This window comes from Gossypium hirsutum, chromosome A10 (genome assembly GCF_007990345.1).
Source record: "Gossypium hirsutum isolate 1008001.06 chromosome A10, Gossypium_hirsutum_v2.1, whole genome shotgun sequence".
In the NCBI taxonomy this organism is placed as follows: domain Eukaryota; kingdom Viridiplantae; phylum Streptophyta; class Magnoliopsida; order Malvales; family Malvaceae; genus Gossypium; species Gossypium hirsutum.
In genome coordinates this window covers 114,347,623-114,371,051 of record NC_053433.1, presented here as the reverse complement: position 1 = coordinate 114,371,051, position 23,429 = coordinate 114,347,623, and the positions used below count along the sequence as shown (strand labels likewise).

At 31.0% G+C, this 23,429-nt stretch overlaps 4 protein-coding genes and 1 non-coding gene across 5 annotated transcripts; 2 read left to right on the top strand and 3 right to left on the bottom strand.

Annotated features, from left to right (window-relative positions):
• The first annotated feature begins 4,306 nt into the window (after positions 1 to 4,306).
• LOC107943256 (uncharacterized) lies at positions 4,307 to 5,212 on the top strand. The gene has a single exon (XM_016877004.2). It carries the CDS (start codon positions 4,412 to 4,414, stop codon positions 5,072 to 5,074), a length of 663 nt encoding a protein of 220 aa, XP_016732493.1. The 5' UTR covers positions 4,307 to 4,411; the 3' UTR covers positions 5,075 to 5,212.
• Positions 5,213 to 9,989: 4,777 nt separating this feature from the next.
• TRNAK-CUU (transfer RNA lysine (anticodon CUU)) lies at positions 9,990 to 10,062 on the bottom strand. The gene has a single exon. It is a non-coding gene; the product is annotated as a tRNA-Lys (tRNA).
• An 82-nt stretch (positions 10,063 to 10,144) lies between these two features.
• Positions 10,145 to 13,547, top strand: LOC107943257 (dolichyl-phosphate beta-glucosyltransferase). Its single transcript, XM_016877005.2, has 10 exons — positions 10,145 to 10,305; positions 10,399 to 10,447; positions 10,880 to 10,986; positions 11,467 to 11,512; positions 11,604 to 11,738; positions 11,877 to 11,966; positions 12,042 to 12,170; positions 12,272 to 12,355; positions 12,492 to 12,556; positions 13,082 to 13,547. The coding sequence occupies exons 1-10, from the start codon at positions 10,202 to 10,204 to the stop codon at positions 13,266 to 13,268; spliced, it is 996 nt and encodes a 331-aa protein (XP_016732494.1). The 5' UTR covers positions 10,145 to 10,201; the 3' UTR covers positions 13,269 to 13,547.
• Positions 13,548 to 16,002: 2,455 nt separating this feature from the next.
• LOC121207780 (actin-like) lies at positions 16,003 to 18,351 on the bottom strand. Its single transcript, XM_041078160.1, has 5 exons — positions 18,129 to 18,351; positions 17,659 to 17,728; positions 17,169 to 17,562; positions 16,344 to 16,957; positions 16,003 to 16,253 (listed from the first exon to the last, which is right to left on the bottom strand). Exons 2-5 carry the CDS (start codon positions 17,716 to 17,718, stop codon positions 16,188 to 16,190), a joined length of 1,134 nt encoding a protein of 377 aa, XP_040934094.1. The 5' UTR covers positions 17,719 to 17,728; positions 18,129 to 18,351; the 3' UTR covers positions 16,003 to 16,187.
• A 2,060-nt stretch (positions 18,352 to 20,411) lies between these two features.
• Positions 20,412 to 23,293, bottom strand: LOC121207779 (very-long-chain enoyl-CoA reductase). The gene is made up of 4 exons (XM_041078159.1): positions 22,889 to 23,293; positions 22,728 to 22,767; positions 21,142 to 21,896; positions 20,412 to 20,691 (listed from the first exon to the last, which is right to left on the bottom strand). The coding sequence occupies exons 1-4, from the start codon at positions 22,955 to 22,957 to the stop codon at positions 20,623 to 20,625; spliced, it is 933 nt and encodes a 310-aa protein (XP_040934093.1). The 5' UTR covers positions 22,958 to 23,293; the 3' UTR covers positions 20,412 to 20,622.
• Positions 23,294 to 23,429: the final 136 nt, after the last annotated feature.

Here is a 23,429-nt window from a genome sequence, read left to right as displayed (position 1 = left end):
CCTTTATTAATTTAAAATTTTAAAAAATTTAAAGAGCTTAAATGAATTTTTTTTTATTTTAGGGCTCGACCCCCTAGTTCTGCCCCTGATTTTATCTCCAACTTTTAACACAAAATTCTCAAATTAGCGTAGATTATGTTTAAATTAACGTTTTCAAATCATATCTAAGAGCAAAGGCAAATCTGAGGGGCAGGTAGGGATCATGACCCTCTAAAATAGAAATTTTCAAAAATTGTTATATAAATCCTTATTAAATGATTATATTTAAAATTAATTTATAATAAAATTACATTTTGACCCCTAAAAATAAAAAAATCATGTTTAATCCCTTCAAAAATAATATAAATTATTATATTTTGATCTATCAAGAATTTAATATTCAATTCCACCCTAAAAATTTTCTAAATTCTCCCCCCTCAAATAAAAATCTTGGAATGAAAATTTTGAGATTAAAGAATGAGATGGGGAGTTTGGTTACCTATCATAAAATTTTTAAAATTAAAAGGAGAAATAGAAGTATCAAATCTACCAAATTATTTTTCTCAAAAGTTAAATAAATAATTTTCAAAGATCTTAAAGTATAATGTCGATTATAATGTCTCCCTAAGGGGGTAGTGTCGGTGGTTTATTGCAAAAGGAAAACATTATTAGTCTAAAATCATGATGAATCCTTGGTAATTATTTAGTAGACTTGTTAATTAAGCATATGCATTATATAATTAAAATTATGTTTTATATATTTTTTTATAAAATAAAAAATAGCATTGCAATCAACATTCTTATAAGCTAACTTTATGATGATCAACCTCTTTGGCTCTTTGCTACCTAATTAACCATCAAATTTTGGTGCTTGAAATTACAATGAAAGGGGAAATGCTTTCTTCTTAAGAATCTCATCTAGAGGAGGTCATGGTCGGGTTGGGTTCAAGCCAGGCCCAACTAAAAATTTAGATCTATTTGTTAGGTTCGAGTTTGCCCCGAATAAAAATACTAAAATTCGGACTCGGCCCACCTCGTATTAATTTTTTATATAATTTTTAAATATATATATAAATAAAAATACTAAAAATATTAAAATAAATATTTCTTAGCAAGTTGAAAATAGATTTTAAAAAATATATATACTTAAATAACACTAATATAGATGCAACTTAACAAGCAAATAGCTCCAAAATAATAACAAAATTAACAATAAAACAAGTATTATACAATATCCAAACAATAACAACATAATAATAATAACATAATAGTGAAATGGTAGCAAAATAGGGAGAAAGCAACAACAAAATAGCATTTTTTTCCTTTTATGAATTTGGGCCTGGTCAAGCCCATACCAAAAATATATGTCTTACTCGAGGCCCAGCCTATTTTTTAAACGGGCCTTATTGTTTTGCCAAAACCTATTTTTCGAGCCTATATTTTTACCAAAACCCTCCCACTTTTCGAATGGGGCCGGGTGGTCCATCCTATGAGTTGGTCTAATCTCATCTTATCAATTAAGTCTTAACTTAATTGGCATGGACATTGTTGCTAATGCAGGAGGACATGGATTCATGTATACTGAAGCACATTATCCTCTTATTTATGGGTTAGATGAAGGGCTATAGATAGTTCTAGACATGTCTTTCAAAATGAGTAGATAGAATCATAGCCTATAATTATAATTTTTAAAAATAGTATTAAATAAAAAAAATGAGGAGACAAGAAATTCTAGTAGGATTTCCTTTTAAAAAAATTATTATTAGGCTCCATTGGTGGTCCTTGTATGCAAGACTTTTTTGCTTTTAGTTGGTCCTCTTAATGGACCTATGAAAGCTGTTTCCTATGAATGATTAAAGGCAATGGTGACTGCCTTTTGAAGGAAAAAACTTTAATAGGAATATGACTTTATTGCTTTGCTTTACAACTCCAGCCTACAAGGAAAATGAGATTTATATTAATCTAAATTTTATCATTAAACTATGACTTTTTAATACTGAATTTTGTTGTAATTTTATTTTAATTTCATTATTATTGTGTATTATGATTTTAACTTGATTGATTTTTTTAAAAAAAATATCGAATTTTAAATAGTTCATAAAATATTCTAGTCATGCAAGTCACAAATGTTGATTTTATGTTGTTTTATTTTATTGGAAAATCAATTTTAATTTGCGGTGGAAAAATTTAATTTAACTTTTTTTTAAAATATTCGTAACTATTTTTTTAAGGTTACGACTTACTATTATATCAACAATTGTAATCAGGATCAATCAATAAAATATTAAACTAAACATTTAATCCAATTCGTAATTGCTAGACCCAGATTAGACCGATCGATTGAATAAAAAACAAATAGGATTAGCAGTTTGACTGATACCATATAATCGAAAAAAAAGAAGGGATAAACTAGCAAAAAAAAATCAGTGAAACCAATTAAAAAACCATTAAAAGCATATTTAATTTTATTATTATAATTTACAAAAATCAACGTTTATGTTACTATCCTTATTTATTGTGTGTTTTCTTTTTTTAAATTTTTAGAATTTTCGCAATAAAATCCGACGTTATAATCTCAAAATCTATTGATAGACTCATATATTGATAAGTAATCACATCTACTATACACACTTAGTATTAAATAAACTATAATAGAGGTTATTATATTAAGATTTAGATTGCATTTTAATTTTTTTATTCAACAATTAGACATATTAATCTATATACGTTAAATTAAAGAATAAAATAGTTTTTTATTAAAATTTTTATCTATTTCTACTGTTAAAAAACAGTCTTTGTACGTCCACATGAGATATACATGGCATGCCACATGCCACTGTTTGGTTATTCAGTCAACCACGCTAGCTTTTAACGACACAAATAGATAAAATTTTTAACTAAAGAAATTAATTTACTCTTTAATCTAACACAGATAAACTAATTTATTTATTTTTAAATACAATACCACCAGAATACTTTTAATTTTATATGTTATATGTATGCAAAGATAATGTCATGTGAATTGGGGTAAGGGCATAATTCATAAAGGTGATTACATGTAAAGATGAAAAAGGAAGAAAAAATATGTGGCACATCAAAAATGAGAAATATGTTGGGGTACTCAATATCTCCAACCTACTTCATTTCCAAAAAGGGAAAAAGTAAAAAAAAAAACACACACACACTTTAAAAAATAATTTAACATTAATTAATTTATAATAAAATATGTCAAACAAAAATTAATACCCTATTAGTCAATTGAGTCTTAGCTCATTTGGCATTAGTATTGTTGTTAGTGTATGAGGACGTAAGTTCGAGCGTGTTTAAGTGCATTTATTAGAATGAATTATGAATAGTTTTAAACATTATATCAACTTAAAATTTTTTCAATAATTTTACAAATAAATTAATTTTTTTTTAAAAAATTAATATACAATGCAAAGGGTCTTTTTATATATAGAGAGAGAACAAAGTTGTTAACCAACTAATTTAAATAATATAAAAGAATGGTATTGCCATACATAACCAACATTCAAAATGGTAACATATAAAATATAATACAAAAGATGTTCAAATTTATTTAAAGTGGTATAGCCATAGCCTTCTTTTTGACTTTTTAGATGATTTGAGATTTTGTTTAACTAATCCATCTTATCAATTTAAGATGTAATATTTAATAATTTTGAAGTTTTAATTTTAACTTTTGCAAATTCTTTGATTTTTCTAAAATAAATATCACAATTTTTTAATATCATATCAAATTATTTAATTAATTTTTTAGTTAAAATTTAGTGTCGAATATATTTAAAATACGCGGATCAAATTACGTGGATAACTTAAATATGAAATGTTATAAAAAAATAAAATACATTTCTTAAATTTTATTGATATTTTCTATTTTTTAACATCATTCAAGCTATTCCTATAATAGATATATACAGATTTACAATTTGATTCGCGTTTTTTAAATATACTATGTATTAAATTTAAATTGATAATTTAATATCTAATTGATGATCTTTCATGTCCATTTTATTATCGATAAAGACTATGCCTCTTAATATTATTCTCTCAAAAATTCAAATAGGAATTCTCTTTAGAAATGTAATACATTTTATCACTACATTCAATTTTTATTAGTGATGCGGCATGGTCATTTAAAAATTTAATTCGAATATTTAAAATTTATCGATAAATTTAAAATTTGTATCATAGTTTGGGGTTGGGAAATTAAATTTTTTTTTTAATCTGATGCGTTTATTTTATTTAAAAAATGAAAAGGCAAATGACAAAAAAGCCAACAAACAAGTTCACCCCACCTAAAAGCTTTAGATTGGTTTTTGTAAATCACACTCAAAACAATAAAGCCTTTCTTCCACCAAACTTAATTCCACTACCCCAAAAAACAAAACCCATTGAAAGCAAACCTCAAATGGAAGAAAAGAAGAAGAAGAAGAAGCAAAAACATGAACACCCCAATGATCAAACCACAAAACCAACCTCAGAATTCTCATTCAAACCAAGTTCCGAAGTGAAAGGTCTAAGATTCGGCGGTCAGTTCATAGTTAAATCCTTCACAATCCGACGAGCAAAGCCACTCGAACTACTCAAGCTCCTCGATTTCACCCCACCATCACACAAACCCCCCAACAACAAAATCCCTTTCCCTTCAACCACAGCTTTTTTGCCTACCAATTTCACCATCTTAGCTCACCAAGCTTGGCACACACTCACTTTGGGTCTAGGCACCAAGAAATCGAAGGTGCTTTTGTTCGTTTTCGAATCGGAAACCATGAAAATCGCGGTGGATAAGATTTGGCCAAATGAGATCCCGCTTGGTGAAGTGAATAAGAAGCTGATAAGGGGATTGAAAGGGTGCGAAATGGCGAGGTTTAAGTTCAGGAAAGGGTGCTTAACATTCTATGTTTATGCAGTTAGAGGTAATGGAAATGTGGGTTTTCGTTGTGCTGATGATTTGAGGATTGTTTTGCAATCTGTTGTTGAACTCAATGATTTCTTGGATCATACTGCTATGCTTGCTATGCCTAATCAGAGAAGCCTTAATTACAGTGATCCAGTTGCAATGGCTCACTAATTTTTCTTCTTTTTTTCTTAATGGGGGGATTGGTTTATTTGTTGGATCATCTTTGTTCATGTTATTAGTTTTCCTTAAATCTTTGAGACAAAAAAATTGGTAATATGAATAAATTTGCAGTAGTGTATACTTTTTTTCTGGGAAAATTTTCAACAATTATATTGCTTTTTTTTTTCTTTTATTTTACTCTAGCATTCAAACTTTAGGCATGATTTATGCAAACTTTATCAAATGGTTAAAATATATAATAAGTCCCTATATTTTTCATAAATTTAGAATCTAGCTAGCTCTTATACTTCTATTTCTTTAAGAAATTAGTCTCTTTATTTTTTAGATTTTAAAATTTAAATTCAATTTTTAACATTGTTAAATTTATTTTTTATCTAAATTAGTAACTGTATTTAGCAATTATTTTCATATTAAAACTTAAATTTTAAATTTTCAAAAAGAATATCAAGACTAATTTAAAAATTAAAATTTAAGCCTCTTGCAGAATTCCCCAAAAAGTAATTTAACTCTATATCTTATCATTATACTCACTTGATGATAAAAATTGATTTTTTTAAAAAAATATTATTTTAATCATCAGATTAAATTCTAAATTCAATTTAACAAATAAATTATTAGATTAAATTATTGCATGAGCTGACTATACATGTTTTCAGCAAATAAAAAAAGAAGAAGAGAAAACCCTAAATGTACCCTTTACTATTGTTTTTATTTATCAATACATTTCCAAGTTCCAAATGTTAATTTATTAATAATATCTCAATTTCATAGCTTAAATACGTCCAAAACTTTGCCTCAAAAACGATGGTGAATTTCTTGTAAAATGTGCTCTTTAAAACAAAGCCCGTGAAACCAAGCGGCTGAGCTGCCTGGCTGCAGTGCCTCCTTGGCCCCCCCAACACCGTCAGGGCCTGCAATTTCATTTGCAGAATGTGATGGAAGGTGCATGAATTTACAGTTTGATGATAATGATGATGATGATGATTAAAATATTTGTTTCTTGAGAAAATAAAATATATAATAAAGAAGAAAAGAGTGGAGGACCAACCTTTCCATTCTACCCAATCCTTTTATGTCCATAAAAGTAAAAAGGAAAAGAAAAGGATAATTTACATAGGTTTTTACCCAATTATTAACAAAATTTCTCCTTTGATCATTTAATTATTTAAATTTTTTTCATTTTTAATCACCTACAGTTAAATAATTAGCGAAAAATAATTTAACACCTTTTAAAATTAGTATAATAGTAACTTTGACACTCAAAATTTATAAATTGTGTCAATTTAATCTTGATTTTAAAAATTTAACAATTAACATTTACATTCCGTGTAGGTTGGTTTTATTTTTTTTTTAGTTTTGTGTTTTTTATGATATTAAGGGTTAATTTTAAAAGAATAAAAAAATATAAAAAATATTATCTTGAATTTTAAGTGTTTTATTTTTGTATATTTTCAATCAAATTTAGTTGATAAATTTATTTTCTTTTAATTTTTTTAAATAAAATTATCACAAAAAAAGGAGAAAATTAAATTAAAAGTGATAAATCTGCAATCAACCCCATGTCTTACTTATAATCCAACTAACTGAGCGATCATTCATTTTTAACATACTCACCATTTTCCCTCCGATCAAAACCACAACAAAAGAAAATTTATAATCAAACTATTCACACCTTTACATTGAACCAACAATCAAATATATCGCGACAACCATAATAAAAGCAAACAAAAATTCCAAAAAGCAAAAAAAAAAAAAAAAAGGATAAAGTTACTTGTTTCAACGAGCCCCCATCAAGACTTGCATAAGCAAAGGGACAAAACAAATCAAAGAAAAGAGAATCAAAATATCAACAAAAAAAGGAGACTCAAACGTGTTAAATTCAGTCATGAGAGTTATCAGAGAGTTCTAGGGATGAAGGTTCAACCCAAAGGTCAAGGAGAAAGTCTCAGAGTATATGTAGATGCTTATTCATGCATTTATTTGGCTACTTATGCTAACTTTATTTGGCTGCTTAGTTCATGATAATGTTGGTTGCTTAGTTGCCTGCTTCCTTCATAACTTATTTGTCTGCTTTGTGTTAATTGGCTGCTTACAGGCGCTGGCCAAGGCATGTTGATAGGCCAACGTACCAAGTTGCATGTGGTCCATCAAACCAACATGTGGCTAACTTGGATGACCACAATTGTTCATGTAGAAAGTGGGATCTAACTGGTAATACCATTTCTGAGTTGTTATCCCTGAATCCCATTTATGTTACTAACACCTCTACTGCTTCTTTCCACAAGTATTCCATGCATCCATGTCGTTTTAGTGATGATGATGATACAAGATAGGCCAAAGAGTTATGTGCACCACTATTACAGCAAGAATACTCAAATAAGTATCTACTCACACCACATCAATCCAGCCAGATGAGCAACACAATGGAGAACGGTTCAGAATATGGAACCAGTACTGCCACCAGAGCTAAGGAGGCCACCAGGCAGTAGATAAAACCGCAACTATAGATGAAGGATGGTGGAGGAAGGGCATGCATATGAAGTGCAAGAAGTGTGGTTAATTAGGCCACAATGTGAGAACTTCTAAAGGAAAAGTTGGAGGCAGCAAAAGATCCAATACAGCTCAATCCCGAACTAAAGGAAGAAAACATGGTAGTGGAGGTAGAACTCAAGCAACAAATCCCAATCAGGCTCCATCTTCACTTCAAGATCCAGCTTGAAGTCAGTCTCTATCAACAAATTAGGGTGCAACAAATCCTTTCCCCCTCCAATTTCTTCATTTTCCTTGACAAACCGATTATAATTACCCTTGAACGAGGACTCGTCGGAGGATTGAACCAGCTGAAGTATTGACAAAATCTTTCCAATCCATAGTTCTTTCATGGTTAAATTTTGCCATTACTCCTTGTACTTTGCAAAAGTTATGGGTTTAGTCCTTATACTTTAATTTGATCATTTTTAGTACTTGTACTTTTTGAATTGGTCAATTTTAGTCCCTATACTTTTTGAATTGGTCAATTTTAGTCCCTATACTTTTTGAATTGGTCAATTTTAGTCCCTGTTGTGACATCTTACACTCGATCTGGTCATTGGATCCAAATGTGTGACATCGCATTATGTTGCTGGGAGCAACTTAGACTAAATCACCATAAATAACATGTAACGTGACATTCAAGCAATTATAGTTTTTATACATTCTCAAACAATCATATAAATAAATTGAATGAATATACATTAAATATATTCTAAACATTTAAGGGTTATACAAAGTTATGGATATAGTTAGAATTCATATCCAAACTCTTTTTTATCAAATTCTAGCATTGTGTCTCGAGACAGGGATCTTCATGTCTCAAGTCAAGTCTTATTTTATTTATTTAATTTTTTTTTGTTTTTTGCTTTGACGATAATATGCCTCGAGACTTTAGAGTCTATGTCTCGAGACAAAGCTCTTCAAGTCCCGAGACTAGTTTAGAAACCAACCTCTCTTGTTTTCTTAATTTAGTTTCGATGTTTGATTACCCCGAGACAAAATATTCTTATTTTGAGACTTGGAATAGGACAAAACTATTTCGATGTGACCTTGATTAAGTTTTTAATCAACTAAAACTTTGTTGAACCTAATCATTGTATATGGAAATGGATAATTCTACACATTGAGCAAAGAAACTCAACATTGTTTGTATTGTCTTTATTGTCTTACGTCCTGTGTTGGTACCTACCTAGAGTTATTATTGGAGTCCTTTATGATAATTTGAATAGATCACATTAGTAAATTTGTACTAAACTAAGTGTGTGTGAGTAATGATCATAGTTAGATATATATATTTAATTGGTGCATTAGTATATAACTTTAAATGATTGAATGTGTTTTTTATGCCAATTGATGTTTGGTGATTGGATGTTAAAATGATTTTATGTAGGTACATTTTGTGTCATTGTGTAAGAAATAAAGATGCATTTTTCACATTTTTGCCCTTTCATGTCGAGATAGAAAATATTGAAATTAGGGATCTAAAATAGGAAAAGCATGTCTTGAGACATAGTGTTCATGTCTCGAGACACACAACTAGGTTTTGATAGGTTGAGTTTGGATTTGAGTCCTGACTCCATCTGAACCTGAGTAGCTCGAGACGTGTTAATAAGGTTGTTAGACATCTATAATGCATGATTTTATTTGTAATTGAAAAGGTTTTGATTTATGGCATGTTTATATGTTATAATTATTTCGTAACTTAATTGAGATAGTCTAAGTTGCTCCGAAAACATAATGTGTCATCGTACATTCAGAACCGACGATTGGATCGGGAGTAGGGTGTCACACTTGTATTTTTCGAAACAATAGCTATTAAATTTATTTGTTTAAATTCAATTACTAATCTTCTACAATAGGTACAGTTGTAGATTTAGTACATATTTTTCGATTGGGTCATTCTAAGCAACAAATTATGAAATTTCAGTCATTGATGCAAATGGCAGTCATTAATCCATTAGCTGAATTTTAGTGAGTAATATGTAAAAATAACAAGCTAACATGACATTACACATGATAATATGCTTGACGCATAAGATTTTGAAAATAACAAAATTTAACTTAATGAATTTAATAATAATCATTTGGCGAGGACTAAAATTTTAAAATTTGAAAAGTAAATGGAGGATGAAATTTAGATAAAATATGTTCAGAACAATTTGGATAATCTAAATTTTAAAGCTTCAGGCTCATAACTCATAGTTCCTAGAAAAGATTATGCATTTGAGAAATGAGAGATTAATTATTAATAATAATATTTGGGTTAACCCGGGCGAACCCAAAATCTCGAAAGCCCGGTCTATTAAGAGCAAACAAATAGGCCCGTTACAATATTTGGGTTCTCTGTTTTCAGTGGAAAAACAAAAAGGATAAACGCCCACCGTGGGGCTCGAACCCACGACCACAAGGTTAAGAGCGTTGCGCTCTACCGACTGAGCTAGACGGGCTTGGTAGGCCATCTTCATTAAATTTTTTTACTTATAGAAGATGTATGAATTTCTGTCCTCCTTCAAGGAAAGCTGAAAAACACTAACTAAATCTTTCGCAGCTGCCTGCAACAGCAAAAAGCTTGCGAGAAAAAAAATTATGGAGTTCTTATTCACGATTTTGGCTGCTTTGATTTTAATCGTTGTTTTGGGTTTAGTTTCTGTAATCGTTTTTGAAGCTTATAGAAGAAGTTTTAATAATGCGTAATTATTCTCTAACCTAATTTTCTCGTTTTCGGTTTTCATTTTGATTTTAGTTTAATTTCTCTTTCTTTTCATTTTTTTTTTAAAATTTAGTCATGTTGACGCGCCCGCCATCTTTGAGGATCCAAAATCACTGAAACAGGTAAAACCCTTCTTCTTCTTCTTTTCTGGTTTATTATTATTTGGGTCGTTCTGCTTAATCGCTTGTTTGGTTGCCGAGAAAATTGTCAAGTTTTGCCTCTTCTGTTTTTGTTTTTCCTTGTGATTTTGGTTAGGAAATTAACGTAAAAGTCAACTCTGTGGAAGCTAAATAGTTATTAGTACTAATAAAGTTCATTAGAATTAAACTTGTTTTTATAATTCATTTCATTTTAAGCAAATAAGTGACTAGAAATGATTAAAACAGTTAGAATTGATAGTTTTCTTTTTCTTTTCTTTTTTTAACTTACTTTCTTATAAACATGTCTGAGAAATGATGCTACTTATTAGAATTTTCTATCACCGATTTCGAGTTCGCTCTGTTTATATATGATTTGAGTACAAATGCTAAGGCCGGATGCATCATTTTTTCCAGGTTCCATGTCCTGATATATTCGATCCAGCAAAGAAATACTTGTCATTGATAATTCCCGCTTTCAATGAAGAGCATAGACTTCCTGGTGCCCTCAGTGAAACCATGAAGTACGTTAATGATTCTCTTTTAAACACCCCTTAATGTTTGGACTTATGTGCTTCTGTAGGATGGTGTTGGTATGTGAGAACGAAACTAGGTTTTACATATCATAGTGCAGGATGTATATTTCTAATAGTCAGTGATATCTTGAAATATAAACATGTCAATCCGGACAATAAAACTCGATGAAATTTGCTTTCCGAAAATGATTTTGGTACGGACAGTGGGCTGCCATTACCGTTCATTATGTCCTGGCTTATGCTTTATGGTGCTAATATTTGATCTGAAATTGGTAGAATGGTAGAGCATGGTTTTTTAAGTAACAGATGGAGCTCTTACTTCATGATGAGTGATTTATTAATTTTTAGGATTGAAAATTTGGTTTCTTTAGACATATTTCACTGAAATGATTTAAAACTGTGTACTTGGTTATCACTGAAAAATATTCTGATGTTAATTAGTAATGGTGTGATGTTGTTACTTTGCAGTTACCTTAAAAAACGGGAAGCAAAGGATAAATCATTTTCTTATGAGGTACTGTTTTGCTTCTTCTAATTAACCGGAATTGCTAAATTGTCTTTGTGAAGTCTATTTCAGCATTCTTTTTTACGTGAATGAGATGCAGGTATTGATTGTTGATGATGGAAGTAGGGATGGAACGAAGAGAGTAGCTTTCGACTTTGTAAAGAAGTATGGTGTAGACAAAGTAAGGGCTATCCTTCTTGGTAAAAACCATGGAAAAGGAGAGGCAATAAGAAAAGTGAGCCTGACCTAAGCCATTCATTTGGATATTGGCAAACATATTTTTGATGCTATTGAAAGTTTTTTATGCTTTCCTGCTCCTGCATGACAACAATTGATCAAAGCACTTTACCTCTATGAAAGCATTGTAAAACAGGGAATGCTACATTCACGTGGTGAATTACTTCTAATGCTGGATGCTGATGGAGCCACCAAGGTTACTGACCTAGAAAAGCTTGAAAATCAGGTACATAAAAATGGTTGGCTACTCGAGCCGGTGATATTCTGCATGGTATAGGTTATCTGATGTTTTCCAATTCAGATCCATGCAGTTGCCAGAAAAGAACATCGTGGGGATTCAGCTGCTTGTGACACGACCTTTAAAATATCTGATATCCCAATAGTGGCATTTGGTTCTCGTGCGCATCTTGAAGAGAAGGCTATTGCTACAGTTAAGTTTATCAGAAATGATGCTTGCTTTTAGTCATATTTTGATTTTTCTCGTCTAAGTTCCACATTCTTCTATTTGAATGTGTTCGATCTATGTTTCAGAGGAAGTGGTACCGCAACTTTTTGATGAAGGGTTTTCATCTTGTGGTTCTCTTGACTGCTGGTCCTGGAATTCGTGATACGCAGGTATGTTCCTTCATTGTATAGATTTCCGTTTTGTTTTGGCCTAAAGTACATATGTTTGGTATTACTAGCATAATTGAATTATACACTTAATTCTCTATAAATATTTCCCTGATTTTGTTATCTTCATACAATGCAGTGCGGTTTTAAGATGTTTACTAGGTCTGCAGCAAGGAAGCTTTTCACGAACATCCGTTTGAAAAGGTGATTCAGAGACCTTGGAGACACTATCAATCACCTTATCCTTTAGCATTACTGCATGCTTATCGCATCATAAAAATTCAAAGCTGATCTATAGTTCTGTACTGCATGATTAGATTTGGTGTATACTATCAAACACATGCCCAGTTTCAAATCGAGTACTCTATGTACGGCATGTTTCTATCGCTGATCACCTTATCTGCAAGCATCAGTAGGTGCTTGTCTTGTCATGAAAAGATTCGAAGCAAATCTCTTACGTGCTTAGATTAGTGTAATGCCATCAGACACATGCTGATTTTCTCATTGAACTTAATTCTACTTTCAGTTTGTGTTAGTTTCATCCTTCCATACCTCGCTTGTTTTGAGAACACTACTTTCGACTTCCTTCTATCAAAACCCAAAGAATTCAAGAATTTCTCTACGTTCTGCATCTCTTCTCCTTGATATCTCTCAATTCGAACAAATTTGCAACTTTTGTCTTTGAAATTTACCATGATTGACCTATCATTTGAATTATTACATGTGCAGATGGTGTTTCGATGTTGAATTAGTTTTCCTCTGCAAATGGTTTCGTATTCCAGTGCTGGAGGTATCTGTAAACTGGTCCGAAATTCCTGGATCCAAGGTAAACCTATTGAGCATACCAAACATGCTTTGGGAACTTGCCCTCATGTCTGTCGGATACAGAACTCAAATGTGGAAAATTAACTCCTGAGGTTGCGATTTCCCCGAATCCTTCAAGCAACAATGAATGAAGAGAAGCAATGTAGCCTATTCGATAACATTAGGTTGAAAGCATTCTTTTAGGGAAAAAGGAAATTGCAGTTAGCTGATTGCAGCTTATCCTAGCTTTTTTCATTATACAATATCACAGCCAGAACATGCAGTTTTTTTCAGTTGGAATATTGAGGTAACACTTTAATGTTTTCTTACATTTTTACTGTTCCAACTTCTTGAATTCCAAAACGATACTAGCTTTTTGTTTCTGTTTTCATATATCCTTTCAAACTAGGACAGGCATGATTTTGAATTGCATCAATTCGGATTTTGAAATTTTTAGATTATTTTAGGCTCAATTTATTATGCATTTTGGTATGTTTTGAGTTCGAATCATCCTTTTTTCAACTTTGAATTATCTAGATTTGTTAATCTAATTTTTGCATCAGGTTATTTTGAATTATTTTCTCGAATCATTATTTTATTGTGGATTTGGTTCATTTCTAGTTTGAATATTTTAAAGTTTAGTTGTTGGTTTTTTACAATTAAATCGGAAAGGATTGAGTTTGGATTGAAGTTAATGGTAAATCTAATGTTTTAAAAACCATATCGGAAAGCTAAACCGGCGAGACTTCGATTTTTGGATTGATTTCATTCTTTACTTATTTGTATTAAAAATTTTAAAATATCAAGTAATTTTAATATTTAATAAATAAAAGGTTTAATCCACATATTGATATTTAAATTATACTTTTCTTCATCTTATTACTTAAACTTTTTTTAGTCAAGCGGTACCTAAATTAGTTTTTTTCTTCAAATTGGTACATCCATTAGTCTAATTGTTTAACTTTTTTTTTTCTTAAATTGGTATTTTTATTTTTTTATTACAAGTTTAAATTATTCTTTTGTTACTTGATTTATATTAAAATGTTATATCTTTTTAAAAAATTCAACCAATAATAAACTTACCACATCATAAAAACTTAGATTATATGTTTTAACTCTTTTTCTTTACATTAATTCTTTCTCTCTCTTTTTCTTTCTTCTTTTATAATGTTTGGCAATACAAAAAATGCTTGAATTTTGCCTTCTCGAGGTCAAGATGCTAATAATTAATTCTATGTTTAAACTTCAACACCTGCTTTTCTACCAAACCGAATCAAAAAGTTATTTCATTGATTAAAACTAATATTTTTAGAATTGGATCGAGAATCATTGGGGCTACTAGTTTAGAAATAAGAGGTTGAACCAATTGACCAGTGAACCAATACAGACTGATTCAACAAAACTAAAAAAAACTAGTTGAACTAATTTTCTTTGCTTTTTTTAAATATTTTTATTTAAATGAATTTTTTAATAATTCATTTGATCAAACTAGACAAATTGATCAAACTGAAAATTTGTGGTCTGATAGGTTCGACCATCAATCTAGTTCTAAAGAAATAATATATATATAAGAGAAAATAATTTTGTTTATCTTTTTTTACCACATGTTAATTTTTTATTAGTTATCTTTATTTTAAAATAAATGTAACGGTTTAATTAACAATTGAACTAACAGAATACCACTTAGAACAAAAATAATTTAGGTACCAAAATAAAATAAAAAAGACATAATTTAGATACCAATTTGTGGATTGAGCCTCCTAAAATATATTTAACAATTTTTTTGTTATTCTCTCAATTCGAATAAAATGCAACTAGATCTAGTATGCATGAGTTGGCGATCAGAATCTATATGGATAGAATTTATAGTGGGATCTCGAAAAACAAACAATTTCTACTAGGCCTTTATCCTTTTTTTTTTTGGTTCATTAGGGTTTTTATTAGTTGGAATTTCTAGTTATCTTAGTAAGAATTTGATATCTTTATTTTCATCTTAGCAAATAATTTTCTTTTTCACGGAATCATGATGTCTTTCTATAGAATCATAGGCCTCTTTATTAATTCCTATGAAGAATATTTAGTTCATCAGAATAGAAGTTAAAGAGGGTAGCTTTATAGATAAAAAAATAGTTTAAATTTAATATCACGATAAAAAAAAAAGTATAATTTATATACTAATTTATAAGTCAAACCTAAATAAAATATGATAAATATTTTTTATAAATATTTAAAAATTAATTTGATTTCGCATAATAATTTTTTAAAGTTAATAATTCTTTTACTAAAGGCAATAAATAAATGTATCATGATTTGGGAAACTTTTTATAAATAATTTTTTATGCCAAATTGTGGTTTTACCATAATTTATAACAATGATTCATTTATGCTACACCTTTTTTCTTGAAGTAATTTATAATACAAGTTTGAAAAAGAAAAACTAAAACATTATAGTTATGTAATCTTGAAAAATAATTTCTCCTTTTTCTTTTTTTTTTTTTAGTTCAAGAGTGTAGTATAAGTAAATACGTAACCATCAAATGTAGAGTACTTTTTTTGTCAATAAATTATTTGACATCAATTTTTCTAATCCCCGAACATTAATAGTCATATAAATGACAACAAATAGATCACTATTTTCGATGTTTTTTTTTTAAAAATAAACTCAATTTCAATTAATTGATTAATAATATCTACTTTTCGGTTGGATCAATTTCAATATTTCTTCTTCTTTTTTTTCTGTCGACCAATATCAATCAAACATTTTTTAGATTAGTCTAATCTTACTCACTTATGGATTATCGACTTATTGAAGATAAAAGTGCATAAACCAGAAATAAACAATGAAATGCTTGTGAACATCAAATTCATTTATAACAAATAAAAGAATTAGAAGACAATGAAACCCCTCGCTTTCTCTCAATGTTCATGAAGATAAAAACAAATAGACGAAAAAGAACCGTAGAACAAAGCAGAGCTGCACTAATAGCAGTCATTGCTTTCTCTTTTTGATCATTTTCTCCCATTGAACTGTTTAGAAACATTTGCGGTGAACGATTGACGGACCGGATTCGTCGTACTCCGCCTTGGCAATCCACATCTGCAAACAAAACAGCAAGCAAATCGGGTTATTTTCAAGATTATCGACCAAGTAACTAGATGGTTATGATTGCAAGTACGGTTAGCTTACTTGTTGGAAGGTGCTTAGGGAAGCCAAGATCGAGCCACCGATCCAGACACTGTACTTCCTCTCAGGTGGTGCAACAACCTTGATCTTCATGCTGCTGGGTGCTAATGAGGAGATCTCCTTGGTCATCCTATCGGAGATACCGGGAAACATGGTTGTACCACCACTGAGGACGATGTTACCGTACAAGTCTTTCCTAATATCCACGTCGCACTTCATTATGGAGTTGTATGTTGTCTCGTGAATGCCTGCAGCTTCCATACCGATCAAAGATGGTTGGAAAAGCACTTCAGGGCATCTAAAACGTTCGGCACCAATGGTAATCATCTGACCGTCGGGTAATTCGTAGGTTTTCTCTATCGATGAGTCTGTTTTGGAGGTCTCTAGCTCTTGTTCGTAGTCGAGAGCAATGTATGACAGCTTTTCCTTCACGTCCCTTACAATTTCCCGCTCAGCTGTGGTGGTGAATGAATACCCACGTTCGGTCAGAATCTTCATCAAGTTATCGGTAAGATCACGACCAGCCAAATCAAGACGAAGAATAGCATGCGGGAGGGCATAACCCTCGTAAATAGGGACTGTGTGGCTAACACCATCTCCCGAATCCAACACAATACCTACATAAAAAGGCCAATACATTCAACCGAATTCAGGTCATTAGTCGTAACAATCCTCCAAGCAGAACCAAACAGATGCAATTATACCAATATCAAGACAATCAAAAACAGAGGCATCTTATGGTATTGGGAACTTTACATATTAGTTTCACATAAGCACGATTCAAATAAACTCGAACTACATAGCATCAATGGATCGTATGATGCTTACCGGTTGTACGACCACTAGCATACAGAGAGAGCACAGCCTGGATGGCAACATACATAGCAGGTGCATTAAAGGTCTCGAACATGATTTGAGTCATCTTCTCACGGTTAGCTTTCGGGTTAAGGGGAGCTTCGGTAAGTAAAACCGGGTGCTCTTCCGGGGCAACACGAAGCTCGTTGTAAAATGTATGATGCCAAATCTTTTCCATATCATCCCAATTGTTCACAATACCGTGCTCAATAGGGTATTTCAATGTCAAAATACCTCTTTTAGATTGAGCCTCATCACCAACATATGCATCTTTTTGGCCCATACCAACCATCACACCGGTGTGACGAGGCCGGCCAACAATGCTAGGGAACACGGCTCTCGGAGCATCGTCACCGGCAAATCCGGCCTAAAACACGAACATGAACATTAACATCAAGAATTAACACGAATTTTGATTAGAAAAACATAAATTTTCAGGGTTTCAATTTTTTATTTTTTTTACCTTCACCATTCCAGTTCCATTGTCGCAAACAAGTGGCTGAATATCCTCACCATCTGCCATCTTTTACAACCTGCAATTCATAACAAATCCATTATAAAAAAAATGGTTAAGTTCTCCATTAAATATCCAATTTTCTACCCTTTTTTCAAGAAAGAAAAAGAAACTATAAAATCAAGATTCAAGTATCATTTAGAAAACATTATTAAAACACGAAAATGAAACGAACTCAATGCCAAAAAATGCTTACATTTTCCATTAAATATCCAATTTTCTAGCTTTTAAAAAAAAAGATTTATAAAATCAAGATTCAAGCATCCTTTAGAAAACACCATTGAAACACGAAAATGAAACGAACCCAATGGGAAAAAGTGGGATTCATTTTCTGCATTTTGATCAAAACAAATCAAAACCACAGAAAAAACCAATGCCAAAATGAAAAAACCACCCAGAAAAGGAGATTGAGAAAGAACCTTAAGAAAAAAAGGGTGTCTTTGATGGCTGAGAAAGTGAGGATAAAAGAGAGAGCGAGGAAATATTTCGAAAGACAAGGGGATGATGTGAAAGAAACGCCAAAAATCAAATATTTAAAGGGAATGGGAATCAATACTGGCCTTCCAAATTTTTATGGAGAGAACGATTCTTTAGGCTCTCATTGACTCATTCTCACGCTTTTCCAGCCATTTTTGTTTCAGATAAAAAGGAAATATCACTAAAATTTAGTGATTCATAATGATACCTTGTTTCTATAAATGGTCTAACTTTTGTTTTAGCCACTCTACTGTACTCAAATTCGAATTTAATCCTTTTCTAGTTTGACATAATTCAAATATTTGGAGGATAATTTAATTAATTTAGATTTAGAAAGTAATAATCGAATTTTATATGAGAATAAACACATCCAAATTTTGAAGCAAATTTGCATTTTTGAATTTTACAAAAATTACAGATTTTATTTTCAGTAAAAATCTAATCCATCATGTTCAACTAATAATAAATTTGCACTAAATATATTTCACACAGTCACTTTAATTATAACAACAAAAAATTAATGACATTAAAAAGATTAAAAAAATTTAAATTAAATTAAGTTAAACTAAGGTAGAAGGATTAATTTCCAAATTTCAGCATAGTAGAGGTTAAAATCATAATTATACCTTAATAACTTAATTGGTTAACGGTATTTCTTTCCTTCCAACCAACTATAACTGTCACCAACCCATTTTTACAATTTAAAGGTGCTTTTTTAATTGCTTTTTTTTAAAGGGATAAATTACAATAGAGGACATCCAACTATAGTTTGTTTTCTTTTTCGGTCACTCAACTATAAAAAGTTACAAAATGGTCATCTAATTATTAGTAAATTTCTTTTTTGACCACCCAACTATTCAACGTAAAAACAAAAACATCAAAAAATCCAAGATAATTGGGTGACTAAAAAAGATAATTGAATAGTTGGGTAATCGTTTTGTATTTTTCATAGTTGGATGACCAAAAAAGAAATTTACTAATAGTTGAGTAACTATTTTGTAACTTTTCGTAATTGAGTGGCAAAAAGAAAACCAAAATTAGGTGACCTTTATTGTAAATTACCCTGAAAGATGTTGAATTCAATCCTCAAATTAATAAAGATCAAAAGTAGGTTACCTACTAAATTAATTTTCATAAATTTAGATTTTGTTTTTCAACGGTTGAGATTTAGATTTGATAATATATATTGTTTATATTTAAATATTTTTTATAAATAAATAATATTATAAACATTTTTTTATATCAAGTTAAATTAATTTTGTTGTTGTATATATGATGCTTAATAGATGACTTGTAAAATAAAATGTAATAATAAGTCATCAAAGTGTTAGCATAGTAAGTCCCACAATTTGGAGTAGTTGAGAGATAGGTTGTTGTTGGAATCCCATCATTGAATATGATTTTTGAAACTTACAACTTTCGATTTTCAAATTTATTATATGTAAAAAGATATTCCTAGTTTATATTTTTTTGTTAATTTAAATTTTTTAATTATATTTAACTCTCAATCTTTTAAAAAGAAAAAATTATTTTATGAACCTTCTCCGCCACATTTTTCATGGTCTCTCCAAAATTATTTTACGATATATGATTTTGTTAATTTTTTTTATCCTGAAGCCCAAACTCAATCCTAAACCTAAACCTTGAACCCCGAACCTTAAATTATAAACCATAAATCTTAAGTTTAAGGTTTAGAGTTTAGGATTTTGAGGTCCATGTTTGTGTTAGAGTTCGAGTTTAGGATTTAGGATTTAGGGTCCAATGTTTTAGGTTTAAGGTTCAAGTTCAAGGTTCTGGGTTTTAGTTTAAGTTTAGGGTTTGAGGTTTAAGATTTTAGGTTCAAGGTAAAAAAATTTACCAAAAATTATGTAACAATGATATGGACCGTAATAATTTATATATACTACATGCTATTTTTTGAACTTTTAAAATCCTTCTATAATTTTGATATTTTAAAAAAAAATTATTAATTTTAAAATATTTATTAACGAGATATATACAATAAATAGTATAAAATTCATTTAAACCGTCACACAAAATTTCACACTAATACTATTAAAATTTAATATTTTAATTAACATTTTAAAATAAAGAACTCGAATTCAAATTTAGAATTTTCAATACAAGTAGCACGATTTATTTGAACCGAGCGTACTCAACTCGTGTAATGACTTAATTTGCTCGATGAATCAAATTGAACCGAACCGGAACAGCAAGATTTAAAATAAGAAAATGAAAATCCATCAATTGAAATAATAACCAACAGCAATAGTTTAAACCGGCAATGATTTTACATAAGCAAAAAAGCATCCTAATGCATGCCCACATACTAAAATTCCATAATCTAACAAGAATTGATCTTTCAATGAACTCGGAAACCATGTTTCAACGTCGTAAATTTAATATCTCGAAAAGTACGATGCTCATCGATCCTTTCTACAGGAATGGAGGAAGAATAACCCATCTTCGGGGGTACTTCGGCCTTCCATCTTTACCGTCGAATAGCTGTGAACAACAAGAAGTAAAAGGTAAGGGAAACTTAAAAATAGACCATGGACGGAATAATGGAACGCAATGAAAACTAAAGTATAAGCCCCGAGCATAGGTCTTAAAGAACTTATCCAAGATGATATGCAGATTGCCAAACAGTTAATTTGCTACGATATGAATTGCTTTGCCTATGTTCGATCTGAGCTCGATACAAGAGGTGTATGCAAGTGAGCACAGATGTATCGTATATGAACTTACAGAAGTTTATACACAGAAAGCTTTGCATATGCATTTGATTAGCATAATGATACTACTTAAAGAAATCCGAATCCAGTATGCTAGGCAAACTAAATAAAAGCCAATATATGTTCAATGCAATCAACTTTCAGCTTAAAATGAAGGCAACTTAGATGGTATGCACGAAAACTATTTGATTTAGTAGTTTGAAAGGTAAAAGAAAAATACCTTCTTCAACCGACGGTGCTTTGCAAGGGCCCAATTTGTCATGATAGAGGTAGCAACCACAAGGAATACGTAGCCAGCAACAGTCTGTGTAGCGATATTGAAACCCAACCATTGGTAAATCTCTGTTGTGTAGTTCGCGCAAGTCACAATGTTGAACAGAAACCCACGAGGAATTTGATACCCTCCACTACCATCAGGACTGCGTAGATTCTTCAGTATAATATGACAATAGAAGTTTGCAAGTTGACAAACTATACCAAACCCGAACCCAATCTTCATCTGAAGATCACTAACAGGTGTGTAAAGTGGGTGGTTGACGTAGTAAGCAATGTATGAACCGAAGGTCCAGTAATAAGCACAGTTTCTGAAAACGTTTGATAGTGGGGACGTTGCATGGCTGAAACGGTGGATGAAGAATGTTTCCATGATTCGTTTGAAGTAGTGGAAACACCAGTAATATAAAGCATATGTTTGAACAGGGTGGATGACACGCTTTTCTTCGTATCCAAAGTACTTGTATACAGGGAAGTAGTAGAAGACAGGGTAGAGGATCAAAGGACCCAAGTATTCGAAGAAGAAAAGTGTTCGATACGACACTTGTGGACCCAAGTCCTTGAACACTATGGTTAAGCTGTTCTCATTTCCATCGCAGTAGTCTTTGAGACTCTTCTTGTAGTTAAGGACGACAGGCCTCTCCCTTGATCCCGATGGCACGGGAAGTGTTAGTCTTTGTCTTGAAGGATAGAACTTTTTAGCTGTTAGTACAACACACAAGAACTCAGTTAGGAAGACTCTAAATAACTATTGTCTATTGAAACCTACATCGATGCAATAAAAAACACACATCTCTTGAGGAATTAAGTCAAAACATCAGCAATCAAAAGCTCCGATGACAAATCTAAAAATTCCCATAGAACCCCTTTACTCAATAGTTTATGTAGTGACCCTCTAGAAGAATACATTTTAAGGAACCAAAAAAATGTTTACCTCGGTGATATCAGTCAAGTATACCAAAGGAAACATCACTAGAGGGGAAGGCAGGGGCCTTGGCCCCCTTGGTTAAATGGTCTAATTGTATTTCTATCCCCTCTTAAAATATAATACTTCAAATTAGTCCATTTTAACACCAAATCTTTTAGCTTCCCCAATTTTTTTAAATTATACCTAGGCCCCAATATAAAATTTCTAGTTCGAAAATCGCCTTATTCAATGTTTTTAGTTACTTGCATCACTTAAGAGTCACAAAATAAGAACATCATAAATTCATTATCCATGCAATATAATATGAAAATAAAACACATAAGGAGCAATGAATCTCTAGCACAATCATGGAACAAAAAGGGGTAAAACGAGCATATCATTGACTCTATTTGCAAATATTTGAAGCAAAGAGAAAACCCGAAACAAAAACACAAGCCAAAAGTACAGGAAGTTCCCACAAACTAGCAATTATTCCCCACCAATACAGAGTTAAAGAGAAGAGACTATATTGAATATTTCCTCCTAGTTTATTAAGAAGAACTTAATTAACAAACATAGCAAGTAATTAAGCTAATTTTTTTTACTACTAAAAGAAAATCACTTACTTCTCTTGTGAATTGCTTCCTGCAGATCAGCCACAGTAGCCTGCAAAACAATTTTTAGAAAAGAAAATAACAATAAATTTTCCTTTCTTTTCATTTTTTCTTTCAAAGTAAACTAATAAAAAAAAATAAATCGTAAGAAAGATGGAAAAAAAGTACAGTACCGAGTCATTAAGCTCAAGGCCACCTTTGATGAACTCTCTCCCACTCCGAGAAACTAGAGTGACCTTCATCCTTTTTGAGATCAAAACAAATGAGACCCAGTTTTTGTTATGGCTAAAGGGAGAAACCCTTTGAAGCTTTTTAAGGTTTGGGAGAGTTAGATCTTTGGATCTTCGGAGATCTCAAAGATTAGAACTTTGAAAGGAAAGTAAGCGAAGGTGGTGACAGTTTATGGAATGGGGCATGTGATGGAAATGAGATAGAGTGTATTGTATATATGATTTTATATATAATATTGAAGGCGTATGGTTGGGGTAGGAGAGCTAACTTATCTAGGCCGATGATCCACACCGCTAACTTTAATGGCTGACTTGATTGATTCAAGGGGACCATTTTGGTAGTGGTTCACGGTTTTAACGGTGATGATGTGTGCTTTATTTTTCAATTTTGTTTTAGGTTTTTAGAATCATAATGGTGTTGGAATTGATTAGATTATTAATTAATTTAATCTATTTAACTGAATAAATAATTTATTAAAAAAAT